A 15,808-nucleotide genomic window follows, 5' to 3' on the forward strand; every position below is an offset into this window, starting at 1 on the left:
AGGCTCCCTCCCTAGTGAAAGTTTGTGTTGTGAGTAGGACCTAGGGGAAATTATTGTTGAGTCATACATGTGGGGAAAGCTGCACTGACTGCTTGGAGGGCCAGTAGTAGAGCAGACCTGCAGGCTGTGGACACTAAGGTTGGATCTGATCCAAGCTTTCTCCCCAACTTCCTTTGGCAAGTGGATTCCCACATGTCAGATGGAGATGACAAGTTGCCTTTAGGAAGTAGAGATAGAACTCGAATTGTTAAAGCCAATATAACAAAAATATTAACTTCTAGAACAAATCAGTGCTTCATGTTATAACCAAGGGTTGGCTATTTTGAATTTATATTCTTTTGTGCTTTGAAATGGACTCAGGAACAAATTCGCCTGCTAAGATATTCCTAGAAGGACCAATACGGGCAGCAAATCAGAAAGCCAGTTTAATTTTAGTAATTCCTGATTTTTCCTGTCTTTTTCTTGCTAGATTTGTCTTCAGCGAAGCGGAAGTTTGCAGATTCCTTAAATGAATTTAAATTTCAGTGCATAGGAGATGCAGAAACAGATGATGAGATGTGTATAGGTAAGTCATAACTGTGCAGAAGATAAAAATGTTCATTGTTTGTCATAGCCTTCAGTGTCCCAGCAGAGCCTTTTTCCTGGGATAGGAAGTCTCTAAGGTTAGTAAAGAAGGAAGTGCTTAGTGGAAGTGGAGGGCCAGAAATATGTGAGGATCGGGGCTTGGGGCTACTCTGGTCTTCTTGAGTTTTGGGATTGCCTCACCCTCTAGCTTACAAGAGAGAAAGCTTGAAGTTTTGTGGTGGGACTCTCCTTTCCACCTCCCTTTAGTGATTTTCTGACTGGTGACATTCTTTCCCTCCAACCACAGTACTAAGCTTAGAGCATATGTAGAACACAGGTAGATGAGGGCAAAATTAGATCAGAGGTTGCAAAATGATAGGCTGAGATCAGAACACAGCCCAGTTTTCTTTGGCTCTCATTTTTTAAACATTGAATGACCATACAAATTCAATTCATAATCTAAAATTCCAGTTTTCCAGCTTCTTCAAAAAGTTTGAGAATTTGATCTACTGGCCCCCTCTTCTGACCTGGCAGCAGTTGGCTGAGCTATGCATCTGCCACTGCCTTCAGATAGGGAGAGGAGCTCCATGTCGGGTTCTCCTGTGCTGTCTACAGGGAGGTCCCTGCCTCTCCTGTTTCCTTAAAAAGAGGCTGAGATGGGTTACTGTTTATCACCACGGTGTGTTGCTTCACTCTTCACCATCACCTGCCTTGATCTGTAGGCAGCTGTAAGCATGGAGGATTTGCAATGTCAAGACACCTTTCTTTGCCAGGGCCTTGTCATCGCACACTGTTCTTCTATGGGCGCCTTGGTTGACTCCATTAAATGGGCAAGAATTGAGAAAGTTTTATTGGATGAATTAATTCTTCAAATGCTTATTGAGTTCCTGTTGCCGTGCAGAACATCAGCATCTGGAGCTGGCACAGGCAATTGGGAGACAGCTGAGGGTGGTGAAAACGCATCCTTGTAACTTGTGAATGTATGGATGCTTTTCCCAACATGGCTTAAGGGTCTCAAGTATCCTCAGGGCCACTGCACATAATGCTTATTGCTTTTGTGAATAGTTTTGGCAAAGATGACTGTTCATGTGTGAGCACCATGCTTCAAGCTGCATTCTATTAATGAGTGGCTTGAGGACTCAGAGAGGAGGAACCCAAAGAGAAGCCAGAGATGTGGCTTCCAATGCCAGCAGCACTGTTTGTTTAGCTCTGGTGCCAAAGAAAAGGCTGGGTTCTGACGCAACGCCATGACAAAGGTTGAGGAGGTCGAATCTGGACAGGAAATCCTTCAACTCCTAAGCGGAACTCTGCCCCTTCCAGCCTGGGGCCTGGAAGCCTGCCAGCATCTCACCAGTCCTGGGTACTCTCAGGAACAGGCAGATCTTTTCCTTGAAGAAATCATTCCCTAGCTAGAGTGCCAGGTGGAATTAACCTGCATTTCTGGGTCATCCTTAATGGTTAATGATTAAAAAGATGAAGGGAGCCTTGGGAAGCAATTGACTTTAGGCATCTGTGTGTGCCAAGGAATTAAAATCCATAACATAATAGCCAGAGCTGGAAAGGCTCCCCAAGACCTGTGACACTCCTTCCGCCTCATGGCCCCTTTCTCTTTTCCAGCAAGATCTTTGCAGGAGTTTGCCACTGTCCTCAGGAATCTTGAAGATGAACGGATACGGATGGTGAGTAGGGCTGGGCTACTCTTGGTCCCAGATAGTATGTTCATGTTGAGGGAGTGAGGGATTGGTTATCAGAGGAACTAGATTCAAATCCAGACTCTGCCATTTGAGTGTTTTGAGCTCTTCAGCAAGCCTCATCTTTGTAGAGTTTGAAGCCTTTTGTAAATATTAAAGGATTACTCTGGTGGATAACTTTAGAACAACGTAGTTAAATGACGTTCTTCTGAAGATTCATTTTAAGGTCTTTTCATAAGGTGTATGACTTAAGGGTGGATCTTTTGAATTATTTCACTTTTTTGGGCCTCAGATTCTCTACCAGCAGAATGAGAAAGAAGGTGCCTCACTCTGCCCCTCCCCCATCTTACTGAACCTGATCAAGAACGCTTTGAGCGCAGGGATCACTTCCCTTTTCATTTTTTTTTTTTGAGACGGAGTCTTGCTCTGTCGCCCAGGCTGGAGTGCAGTGCTGTGATCTGGGCTCACTGCAAGCTCCGCCTCCTGGGTTCATGCCATTCTCCTGCCTCAGCCTCCCGAGTAGCTGGGACTACAGGTGCCCGCCACCACACCCGGCTAATTTTTGTATTTTTAGTAGAGACAGGGTTTCGCCATGTTAGCCAGGATGGTCTCGATCTCCTGAGCTCGTGATCCATCTGCCTCGGCCTCCCAAAGTACTGGGATTACAGGCATGAGCCACTGTGCCCGGCCTTTGCTTTTCATTTTTAAGCACCCAACACAGTGCCTGCCAGGTAGGAGGGACACAGTGAACAGGTACTTTGTAATGAAGGTAACTATAAAAAGCTCTTCAAGAGAGGCATTGTCCACATTTAAGAGTCAAATGCTGATCTCCAGGTTCTTAAGAGATATCTTTTGTACTAGAATTTATTGTTCTGGCAGACAGAGAGGGCCTCACTCTGTCACCTAGGCTGGAGTGCAGTGGTGCCATCATAGCTCACTGTAGCTTCAAACTCCTGGGCTCAAGTGATCCTCCTGCTTCAGTCTCCTGAGTCGCTACAACTATAGGTCTGCACTACTGTGCCTAGCTAATTTATTTTTGTTTTTTTGTAGAGATGAGGTCTTGCTGTATTACCCAGGCTGATCTCAAACTCCAAACCTTAAGTGATCCTCCTGCCTTGCCTCTCAAAGTGCTGGGATTACAGGCATGAGCCACCGTGCCCAGCCTGTAATTTATTCTGATATAGTTCAGCATTAGCAGATAAGAGATTCCACATCTACAGGAAGTTCCTTTGCATTTTCCTCCATATCCCTAAGATATGAGGAATGAAGTCCCCTGCTGACTTGAAGTCCCCTGCTGCCTGTCCACTGATTTTCCACTAGGAGGGCGTGTCTTCAGGCAGCAATGCTCCAAAGTCCTAGGAAATCTTGCATCAATCAACATTTTCTTCTCTTCCCATGCTAACAGTTGGTAGTTTGAACACTATTCACCAAGACATTATGTAGCCAAGTACTTTACGTGCATTTTCTATTTTAACCCTTATGATGACTCTGGGAAGTGGTATCTGTATTATCACCATTTTTTAGATGAAGATATTGAGGTTTACAGAGGTTAAGTAACTTGTCACGGATCACACAGTTAATAAGTGGTACAGTCTGGGTTCAAACCCAAGACTGCATTATATTAAAACATGTGGGGGCCAGGTAATGGCCTGTAATCCATGGCTCATGCCTGTAATCCCAGCACCTTGGGATGCCGAGGTAAGATAATTGCTTGAGCCTAGGAGTTCAAGACCAGTCTGGAGGCAACATAGACCCCATTTCAACAAATTTTGTTTTAAGTAGCCTGGCATTGTGGCATATGCTTGTAGTCCCAGCTACTTAGGAGGAGGTAGGAGGATCGCTTGTGCCAGGGAGGTCAAGGCTGCAGTGATCTGTGATTGCACCATTGCACTCTAGCCTGGACAACAGAGCAAGACCGTGTGTCAGAAAAAAAAAAAAAAAAAAAAAAAAAAAGGAGGATTCCTTTAAAACTCCAAACAGAGTAGAAGCCTCTTACCTTCTGCCCTACAGAAAGAGCAGTTTCTCTTGATTGCTCACTGCTGGTGCCTGAACCAGAATCAGAAGGGTGGTGGCGGCAGCAGTGGGGGTTGGTGGTGGGTGGAAGCAAGGGAAAGCTTGTGTGTTTGTGCATGTGCTGGTGCCTGAGAAAGGGAAATGATTCTTTTGAGTCTGATTCTTGGCTGAGTTAGTATTTGGGGGTGGGGGTGGGGGTGTGGTAAGCAAATCACTATGAATACCCTGCAGATTGCTATGGACTGTGGTAAGGGAACAATGACTGGATTATACTTTTCAGCTTGCCTCTGCAATTTTATTATTAATGTCAGTGAATTGAGTTTCTACTGTCTGCATCTGAGTATCTGGCCATTGCAAGCTCCTTCCCTACCTCCTTGCCCTGTGACAACTTCATCAGTTCAGTTAAACTCAGCAAGCAAAGCTGCACCCTCTCTGGGAAGCCTTTCTTGACTTCCTGGGTTATATGACTACCCTTGGTATTTTCTAACATCCAGTTCATGCTTCTAATCCTGTGTTACCACATTGTGTCCTGATAAACATTGTACCTGTCTGTGCCCTATAGTAAATATGAGTTCCTTAAGGGCGGCGAATGGGCTTCCATGTCCCCAACATCAGGCAGTGTTGGAACCAAGTGGATGTTACACAGTCATAGAATCTTAGACTAAGTGGGACCTTATTCCTCACCATCTGCAATTGCTCATTTGACAGATGAGAAAACAGGTCTTATTAAGGCTGATAGCAAGTAGTAGTATGGCTGGGAGAAGGACTTGGGTATCCTGATTCCCAGGTGAGCAGATGAGCACTTTCATATTATAAGCAGCTACTTAGGACTGCATTCTCAATCATGGATGTCCACTGGATTTAACTTGGGGAGTTTGAAAAATACTGATGTCTTGGACTAAATAAGTCCAGGGATTCTGAGTTAGTTAGAGTGTAGCCTAAACATAGGAATTTTAAAAGCTTTCCAGGTGATTCTCCTGTGTAGTTAAGGTTGAGAATCATTGACTTAGGGGCTTGGCCCACCTTTGTGAGCTTCAGAGACTTGCAAATGGTTTGTGGAGAAGTCTTAAGTGAACTGATTAAGTAACATCAAATAACAATAAAAATAACAAAATCAAACAAATTAACACCACAACACTCTAGGCTTAAATGTCACTCTTCTGAAATAAGAGATCTCCAAATTGAGAAAAAGGCAAATGGGAATAAATTTGGAGACTTGACTTCTTCTGTTCCTTCCATTGTTCAGTTAGTTCTTTACTGTGTCCATCTGTGACTTCTGGCATTTACCCGGTTAGTTTCATTGCAGTGGACATGCGTGTGGTTTAGGAAAAATAATGCTTTGTTGCAGCGAGATTCCTGGAATAATTAGTTGAGCAAAGAGTGATAAGTGAATGACTTAAAAGGAAAAACTGTAAAATATTGTACTGCCTTAGAAAAGACCATAGAATCTTAGAGCTGGACAGTTCAGCCCACTCGTTTTGCAGATGATGAAATCAGAGCCCAGAGAGGTTAAATGTTTTGCCCGTGGTCACACAGTTGGCAGTCAATCAAGAAATCATTCATGCATTTAGTCATTCAAAAATGTTTGAGTGCCCCTTTGTCTCAGCACTCTTCTTTGTTTTGGGGATAGTGGTGGCAAAGTGAGCCTTTACAAGATACTGATGTGTATATATGTGTGTGTCTGTGTGTCTGTGTATGGGTGTATGCGTGTGTGTGTGTATAAATGTGTAGTGTGTAGTGGTGAACCAGAACACGCTTGGTAGGGGAGGGAAGTTGAGTTATGTTGGTAATCAGGGAAGCCTCCCTAAAGAGGTGACCTTTAAGCTGAAACCTTAATTACATGAAGGAGCTGTCCCTGTAAGGGTTTGGGAACACAGTGTCTGAAGGAATAGCCAAATGCTATGGCCTTGAAGTGGGACAAGTTTGGTGCATTTGAGGTGCATTGGAGTGCTGGTGGGTTGGAATGCAGGACCTGAGGGATGAGCCCTGTGAGATGAAGTTGAGAGGCAGCCAGTAGTCAGGAGCCACAGGTGTCCTGGCTCTAGTCTAGTCCTATCTTGGTAGAGCAACACAAAATCAGGCTTGAAAGGTTTTATTTATAACTTGGGTAAATGAATATTTGCAAGAAAATGTCACCTGAAGCTTGTAACTTATACCCCACTCTTTCACCAATTCCTCTCTGCCCCTTCAGATGGTTGCTTACAGTTTTAGAGTTCCTCATTTTTACTTTTAAAGAATCAATATTAATCATGCATGGGAGGAAGATTATCATGTTTTGAAATAATGAGTTTTGATTTGACATGCTATTAGTTCAAGGGTTGTAAACAGTTGACACGTACAACACTGCCTACCCAAGTTTTATCTTAAGACATGGGGAGGCATCTCGTGCTGGAGCTGCGTAATTCTTTACTGATACTGCTTTTGTGTCTTCTTTCCGCTACTCTGTTTTTCTTCACCAGATTGAGAATGCCAGCGAGGTGCTCATCACTCCCTTGGAGAAGTTTCGAAAGGAACAGATCGGGGCTGCCAAGGTGAGAATTTTGCAAGCTTTGGTCTGGATTTTAGGGTGAGAGGTCTGGAAAACATAGCACCTTCTTTAAAAAATCTAAGAATGTCTTCAGAAAATCGAAGCCCACCTTATTCAGAAAATCTTAGGCAGAGAACTCTATGGAGCCCCACTGATCACTTCTTTATGGGTGACTGAAGTACGACCATCTGAGCTGTCAACCCCGGAGCAGCCATTCTGGTATTTTGTTATCTAATTGTTTTGTACTTGTTCATAAATCATCCAAAGGTATAAACCACACCTCGTTTGTGTTATTATAATACATAGCTGTGTGTTTAGACAATTGCCTTTATTGGAGAATACATTTGTTTTTGTGGAATTGTATTTTGTGGAGGTCCAGGACTTGCAGCCTAAGCAGGGGTTACAAATTTGTGCCCTCTGGGTACAGGGACTTTCTTTAAAGGGAGGCAGCTGGTACTTAGGTGTAGCTGATTTTTGTTGGGTCTGGAAATGGGCCCTCTGTTGCTGATTCTTTAAATGTTTCAAGACAAACTGAAAAGCCAGTTTGATGTGAAATTTCTTATTGGCAAATAATTTTAAAATATGTATTACACGTTGTGCAGGTCGAAAAATGACATCTGCAGGCCTGCTTCATCCCAGAGATTACTGTTTGTTATCACTGACCTGGAGGGACTGTAACCTAAGCTTGACTAATTCTAGTGTATTCTTAAGACACTGCAAAGGGAATCCTGTTCCTTTTTAAAAGGTAGATTCTCCAGGGCTCTTTTGCCCTGTAATAAATCACAAGGAGGACCAGGTGCAGTGGCTCACGCCTGTAATCCCAGCACTTTGGGAGGCTGAGGCGGGCGGATCATGAGGTCAGGAGTTCGAGACCAGCCTGACCAATATGGTGAAACCATGCCTCTACTAAAAATACAAAAATCATGGTGGTGGGTGCCTGTAGTTCCCAGCTACTCAGGAGGCTGAGGCAGGAGAATCGCTTGAACCCAGAAGGCAGAGGTTGCAGTGAGCTGAGATCTTGCCACTGACTCCAACCTGGGCAACAGAGCAAGACTCTGTGTCAAAAAAAAAAAAAAAAGAAACTCTAGCCGGTTTGACCTTCGGTAGAGTGTTAGAGGCCACCGGCAGGGAAGATGTTTTCACTGGAATCAATGAAAGCAAAAAGATTTCCAACATTTCCTTCCTGTTTTTCTAGAACTGTGAGTCAATTCAGCTGCAGTCTCTTATGCCACCTGCAGGGACTTTTGGGCAACACCACCCTCTTACTTTGGATTTTACTTAGTTGCAAAATGAGGTATTCCTTACCCCTACAACACACACACCCCTAAGTGCATCTGCTTTCTGGAAATAGTTGTGATTAGGGCCTGCAAAAGATGATGTTTAGTCAGGATCTTTCAGAGGGATGGTTGATCACAGTTTGAAGGAGGGACTGTGGCAAAGATTGTCTCTCAGTTTTATAGTAGTACTTTTCTACTTATTTTAGTTTACACATTTATGAGGAAGTGGGAACTCACTGGTGTTGTATCAGAGATTAAGGAATGTACAATTTGCATGAAGTCTTATTCTACTAAGAATTCATACAGACAGTGAACCAGTCCAGTGATGACAGATAATAAGCCGTGAGCGAATGCTCCCTCAGTTCCTGGCAGCTCAGGCCCTGCCAGCAGGCCTCCCTTTCTTTTTTTTTTTTTTGAGACGGAGTCTCGCTCTGTCGCCTAGGCTGGAGCCTCCACACTCTTGAACATGCTTGGCAGTGGCTTCCAGGGGTTATGCAGAGCTTTGAGACCGAGGCAGAGCAGACCTGTCTGTTGAGTCATCTTTTCTTTCTTTTTCTTCTTTTTTTCTTTTCTTTCTTTTTTTTTTTTGAGACGGAGTCTTGCCCTGTCACCCAGGCTGGAGTGCAGTGGTGCAATCTCAGCTCACTGCAAGCTCCGCGTCCCAGGTTCAAGCGAGTCATCTTTTCAGTAGTTACTTCTCCTTCTGAGCACAGATGCCTCTCACTCTGGCCTCTTTTCTCACTGGCTTGGGGGTTACCATGGTTACCAAGGAGGTGAGGCAAGAGTCTGAGTGAGCTCCCTCTGGACTTAATACCAGTGATTTTAATGACAGGAGGAGGTACTGTCCCCCTGCGGGGGGGTATAGATGGTGACATATTAGGATAAAAGAATTTAAATAGTCACTCACCAAAGCATGTTTTCCCTCATGCATACTCTATTCTCCCATTCTTTAAACTATAATAATGATCAATTATTAAATAACTTTTGGATGATCATTAAAGAAGAAATGTGATATTCTCATCCCTCCCCATTTGTCATTTTTTTCCCCCGGCATAGCCTCCTTTCCAACATTCCACACACACATACATTTATATCATAACATTATGTAAATTTAAGAGAAAACATACAAGCAAACAACAGATCTCCTTCTAGGTGACCCTGGGAGCAGTCTCAAGAACATCTCAGAGCCAGCAAGTGCTCTTCAGGTGGTTTTGGTATTGGCCAAGTGGAGGTTTTGAACTCTGCCTGTGCCATGCTAAAATTACTTTTTCCTCCTCCTCCACTCTCTGGTGCTGCTTCGGTTGCCATAACAGCCTGTTGCAGAGTGCACCCTGTGAAGGCTGCCAGGGAGGAAGATTCTTGGGCATTCTTATGCTAATGTGCTACTCTGGAGTAGGGCACAACCCATGGTGCTTGACATAACCACGGCCCTAAGTTTCTATTTCTGAGTTTGAGGAAATTATTTTTTCCTGTATCAGAGGTACATTAGGAATGCTGGACTCTGGAATAAGTATAATAGACATAAGAGAGTAGGGTAGAGAGTGGGTCTACAGCTAGACTGTCTGAATCCAAATCTCACTTCTGCCATTTGCACGTAGACTTGGGGAGGTTACTGAACCTCTTCATGCCTGTTTCCTGATCTCTAAAGTGGGGGTAATAATAAAACTTGTCTCGTAGAGTTATTATGAAGAAGTGAGCGAACTCTTATCAAATGCTTAAAATGGTGTCTAACATATAGCTACCTGAACACGAGAACAATGTTTGTCATGTAGTCATTCAATGTTAGTGATTATATTGGATACATACAGTTCATTTGTTTAAAAAATATGTGAGAGCCTGCTCTGTGCCAGCACTGTTCTGTGCCCTGATATTTGGTGGAGAACGAGGCAGGTGTGGTTGCCATGCTTATGATGTAGCTGGGGTGAAAGACATTAGACAAAAAGATCTAAATAAATGTATAATTTCCAATTGTAGTAGGTTCTTGGGAGGGTTACCTTCATGGCACACAGGACATGGAAAGCAGGTGTGTTCTTGATAAGAAGGAGGCAGGTTTAGGTGATGAGCTCACCACTGTCACCACCATTGTTGGCATTTATTGAGCACTTTCCATGTGGCAGGCACCCTGCCAAGCACTATATGTGGTTTATTTCATTTAACCCTAGAAATCCTTTGAGGAGGGGGTGTCCTTGTTTTTATTTTATTATTCGGTCTTTGAGCTGAAAGAAGAAACCTGAGCAATTATCTAAGCATCCTCGATTTATAGTTAAGGATATTGAGTCCTGGAGAGGGATGGTGATTTGTTTTCTAGACAGTCCATATTGAGTTGGGAATAAATTTTAGGATTCTAACTCAATCCTTGACTTAACTACCCCACCGTACACTCTCTGGAAGGTGAAAGCCATCTTGTGTCCTGAGTAATGGACACACTCTCCCATCTTAAGAACATTATCTAAGCTGTAGTACTTTTTTGTCGCAGAGGTCTTATTGCTTTTTTCTCAGAACGGAAATGGCTTCCCTTTCTCCTTATTTTTTTCTCTAACTTTGGGTGTCCTCTTAAACATGGAATGTGGAGGCGCAAGTTGCCAGAATGTCCCAGAATGCCAGTGACTCATGTTCCCTGGCCTTTTCTCACCTCTGGCCAGCTGGACTGTCCTTTTGGCGTTGCTGATAAGGCTGGTGGGAGTGGATACATGTGAGCAGCGTTTGGAATTGGAGCCCCAGTTCAAAGTTGCTGGTTTCACTAATGGAAAAGAATTGCTTAAATCAAGTCTCTTGCCTGTACCCTCCTCAAATTTGAAGGAGTAATGTGTCCTTGGGCTTTTTCTTCATTTGCTGCTAAGTGTTTAATTGTTCTTGTACGTGAGCAGTCTTTTAAGCAAAGCTCAGATTCATGGAAATGGGTATATGTCAGCTAAAATGGATATATGGTTATTCTGCCCACTCTGTGAGTATGTGCCAGATGAGTGGTATTCTGACATGGTGGAGCTTGTCAGGGCTCTGGGCGATGGCTTCTTGGCTCAGAGTGTTCTGCCCCAGGGCATTTGCCCTTGACGGTTCTGCTCTAGAAGGCTCTAGTCTGCTCCTTCTGTATTTAACATATAGGTCTCAGCTCACATCCCCCTCCCGCAAATGATGCCTTTCCTGGGTGCCCTATCTAAAGAATCTCTGTGACCGCGCCCTGTTTATTTCCTTTGTAGTGCTTGCAACAGTCTATAATTATGCTGATTATTTATTTACTGGTTAATCATGCTTACTAGAACATTTCTACCATGAGGGTTGGGACCATTTTTGTCTTATATTTCTAGTGCCTAAAGTAGAGCCTTACACAGAGTGGTTGCTGATTATGAACTCGTTAAAGGAATAAAGAGATGTTTCTGAGCTTCCTTATTTGGCCAGAAAATATTTTTTCTCTTCTAGGCTTTGGAGTCGCAGAAAAGCATCCCTATGGATTTGGGCTCCACAGGAGTCAAAAGCAGGAATAATGTACCCAATTAGTGAATTTGATCCTGTTTTATCAGCCCGGTGCCAACCTTCTTCCAGCCTCCTTGTCTGCTCTCCCCACTGGAATGTGGAAGGAAGGCAGACTGCCTGTGACAATCTGTCTCAACTGTGGTGGAGAACACGGGCTTTGGAGGCACATTGTCCTGGGCTCCAATCCCAGCTCTGTCACTCTCCGTGACTTTTTACAAGTTCACCTCTTTGGGTGCAAGTTTTCTTATCTGTCAAGTGGGAGATAGAAATAGAACCATAGTGACCCAATGATTCAGTGGTGGGGAGCAGGGATTAATATGCATACTATGGTAATTATTTTTCATTTTGAAGGCAGTAATACGGCCAATAATTTCTTAAAGAGAAGAAAAAAATAACTGTTACTCCATTACCATAACTCAGGTATTTTCCTATAAGTAAATTCCCACCTCATCTTTGTCCATAGGTGGTAGACACACTGTATGTAGGATGCAGCAAGTTTATATCATGCTATTTTACTTTTCTCTCTTAAGTTTTCCAATGACTAGTTATGCTTATTGGATGTTCCATACTTTATGCCAAACGTTATCCTTGGAAGGATGTTGCTGCTGTTGCTTTTATTTTTGTTTTGCTGGCATAAATGGTGCCATAGTAAACAAATTTGTGTGAAGATGATATTGTCGTTTTGAATTATTCCTCAGCTTAAAGACCTGCATGTGATATTAAGTGTCAAGAGATATTTAGGCTTACATACCAAGAAGTGTTTTTTCAACAGTATTAAGGCTGGGTCTAGCCTTAGTCTAGACTTGTCTCATTCAGGCTGTAAGGAGATCTTCCTTCCTTGGTGTTAGCATCATAGGTACCCCCACTGCTGCTACCCCCCAACCCCCAACCCCTGGCTGCCTTCTGGCGTTGAATATCCTTGTGAGTTAGAAAGTAGAAATTTCTGTTTCACAAAGTTCTTAGAGGGGGAATCTTGGCTTTGCCACCATTAAATATTCATATTTACCTCATTTCTGGTCTTGTACTGGTTGGTGCCTATCTGCTAGACACTCAAACACAGGGGGCTGTTGATGGGTGGCTACAGGATTTAATGGGCATTACCTGAAAAGTAGGAGCCGAGTCATCATGTGTGATCTTGAGAGATGGAGGCTGCTTTTATTCCTACAACATGTTACTCTTTTTCTTTTACTCTTCTCTTTTTTTTTTTTTTTACCAGGAAGCCAAAAAGAAGTATGACAAAGAGACAGAAAAGTACTGTGGCATCTTAGAAAAACACTTGAATTTGTCTTCCAAAAAGAAAGAATCTCAGCTTCAGGAGGTAAGAGGCTTTATTTAGTATCCTGAATAAAGTGTTCAATTTGTACATGATGCTGTGGATATGTGCTGGTTGCTCATTGCTAGAAAATCTTAGGGTTAGAAGGGACCTGGGAAGCCAGGGGATTGCTCCTGATCCCTCATCCAATGCCTGATGCCTGGATTGCCTTTGTGTCCTCCCATCCCACTCCACTGTTTGTAGTTTTCCCACCTGTCAAGGTGGAACATGCTGCTGGCTGAGATGACCACCTCCTTGTTGGGCTGCCCTGATTGCTAGATGTCTTCATTTCATACTGACAGTTCTTTTCCTGTTTCTCTCATCCTTGGCCTTAATTCTGCATTCTGTTACTTTACCTTTTGACTTCCTGCCTTTTATCAGTGATTTGAAATGTTAGCATCTCAAACACTTTGGTTATCCTTCCTTAATATTAATTTTTTCATTATTTCAACCAGCACTTGACATTAGTGTACTTTCTTTTCTTTTTTTTAAAAAAGCAGTGCTTTATTATCCTGTATATGTTTTCTGCTTTGGTAATGTTGTTTCAAGAAAATACATTCTTAAATTTGCGCTTGATTTTTCTGGGTTTACGTGGTATCTTTTAAAAAGTAGTTCACTTGGAAAGAAAAATGATGGAGCCCTCGCAGCCATGGAGCTGTGACCATTTTTATTTAGTTCATGAAGATTGGCATGTTAAGGGAGTTTATGCTTCTTGGAGACAGGGAGTTTCCTAGTAGAACCTCAAATTTGGCTTTAAAAATGTCATTTAACTCAACAGTTTGCTTGACCTCTCTCATGATATTTTTGCCAAAAGAGGCTACTGTGGCTTCCAGGCCAGCCCTTGTTTTTAAATTTTAATTCTTTTTGAGCAGACACCATGCCAGTACTTCTGCTAGGTGAAGGTTATATGAGGACAGTAGAGTCAGAGGTTGAAAGGTTGGAGTAACTCAGGAGATGGTGGAGTTCAGTCCCCTCCCAACCACAATTGGTTACACATCTTGGGATGGGAATGTGGTGTTCTCAGAACTCTTTGCTTTGAAATGAGTATTTAATCCAGTTTTTAGAGTAGTGATGAGTTCCGTTACTTAACAACAGTGATAACTGTAGCAGCCACAAATGTTTATAATGGACTTTGTAGATCAGTTCTTGGCCAGCCAATAAATAGCATTGACTATTGGGTGTGTGCTTTACAAAGTAGAAAATGCTAATTTATCCTTGAAGATCTTGTACCTGAGTAGGGAAAAAGAAGCAAAAGCAGAGGAAGTGCTTCTTGAAGTGGCATAGCTACTCAGGCAAATCTTGTCAAATGGGATTGAAAAACCAAAAAAAAAAAATCTTGATTTCATGGGATATAAAGGCTATCCCAACTTGACATGAGGATAAGGGCCCTATCCCAAAGACGCAGATAGTCCATGGTAAATATGGGATTCCATTTAGAATCTGTCTTGATACCCTCACTGTTTAGTTATTCTTCTGGCATCACTTGGCATTTAGGATTTGGAAACTAATTTATATTTAAAGAAAGGCTTTTTGGCTGTGCTTCACAATGACCAGGTTTGCCCAGCTCTCCAGTTTCCAAGTGGGCATAAATTATGGATTTGATGGCTATGCATCATTAGTGCAGATATTCAGAGTATCGGAGTTGAGCAGGTGTGTGATTATTCTAGCACTTACTGAATCTGGGAGGCCCACAGCACACTTACCCTGTGGGCATGGCACTCTCTAGAACAAAGGTACTTCTCCACCAGATCCATTCTCTCCGTGGTCAGACATTGCAGACTTGGTCTGGAATGAGTCCAGCGTTTTCTTTTTGGGCCGTAAATGCCCTCTGAATTACCACAGTGTAGGGACTAGAACACTGGGCTGGCAAAGAGTATACCTTGCCTCAAAACCTTCTCTGCCATATATTTACTCTGTGACCTGGGGCAAATTACTTAGACTCTCTAAGCTTTATTTCCTTTATTCGTTAAATACTCATGTCCTACTTATGTTATGCATGAGAAGGCAAATATAACTGCTGCTCAAATATAAAGTATTTTATATTTAATATAAAATGTGTAAATATCCTTATGATTGGCCTGTTCGCTCCATTTTCTGTTCTCAAATTGGATGCCACTATTCCGACTTTGACAGTTCTATATTTCAGTGGATGTTTTCCATTATGCTCTTTTATTATAGTCCTTTATGTTCTTGCCTTTGACCTAGTCATACTTTCTAAGTACTTTGAGTGTGAGGATTAGGTTGCGGATCTTGCAGGTTCTGATCTGTTCAGGTAAGTTCTCAGGCATTGCTTTTTAGTTGTACCTGAACTAAATTAAACTGTTTAAAAATCTAACAGTAAAGAGGTAAAGAGATCGAGACCATTCTGGCCAACATGGTGAAACCCCGTCTGTACTAAAAATACAAAAATTAGCTGGGCATGGTGACAGGTGCCTGTAGTCCCAGCTACTCAGGAGGCTGAGGCAGGAGAATTACTTGAACCCGGGAGGTGGAGGTTGCAGTGAGCCGAGATTGCGCCACTTCACTCCAGCCTGGCGAAAGAGTGAGACTCTGTCTCAAAAAAAACCAAAAGCCAAAAATCAAAAACAAACAAAAAGAACAGTGATGATATTACTACTGTCACTAACCACATCAGTAGCAACTACAATATAGGGAAACATTTGTTGAGTGCATATTTATGGCCCAGGTATGGTGTTAAGCACTTTACATGGAATCTTCTGGAATCCTCACCCTAAGAGGTATAGATGTGGTTATTACTCGGTTTTACACATGAGGAAACTGAGACTCAGGATAAATAGCTTAGTGGTAGCGAGTCAACCCCAGCACTGGCTGTGTGGCCCTTTCCCTTCCCCCAGTTTGCTTTTCTATGTCTCTATCTGGGGAGGGATGCTGACCATTGTTATTTAGTGCCAGTGTCATAACATAGAATTGGAGAGAGGGAAGGACCTTAGTG

At 42.8% G+C, this 15,808-nt stretch overlaps 1 protein-coding gene across 19 annotated transcripts in view; it reads left to right on the forward strand.

Moving 5' to 3' along the window:
- The window catches only part of ARHGAP26 (Rho GTPase activating protein 26), a 519,008-nt gene that overhangs the window by 155,621 nt on the left and 347,579 nt on the right, over nucleotides 1-15,808 (forward strand). For all 19 annotated transcript variants that reach the window (XR_002522958.2, XR_004184011.1, XR_004184012.1 and 16 more), the window contains 4 exons: nucleotides 470-565; nucleotides 2,182-2,243; nucleotides 6,728-6,799; nucleotides 12,760-12,861. Coding sequence is in view for 13 of the 19 variants with exons in the window: in XM_009209293.4 (XP_009207557.2) it covers nucleotides 470-565; nucleotides 2,182-2,243; nucleotides 6,728-6,799; nucleotides 12,760-12,861 (332 nt within the window). In the remaining 6 variants the exon portion in view is untranslated. The remainder of the gene's footprint in view (nucleotides 1-469; nucleotides 566-2,181; nucleotides 2,244-6,727; nucleotides 6,800-12,759; nucleotides 12,862-15,808) is intronic.

This window comes from Papio anubis, chromosome 5, assembly GCF_008728515.1.
Source record: "Papio anubis isolate 15944 chromosome 5, Panubis1.0, whole genome shotgun sequence".
NCBI lineage: Eukaryota > Metazoa > Chordata > Mammalia > Primates > Cercopithecidae > Papio > Papio anubis.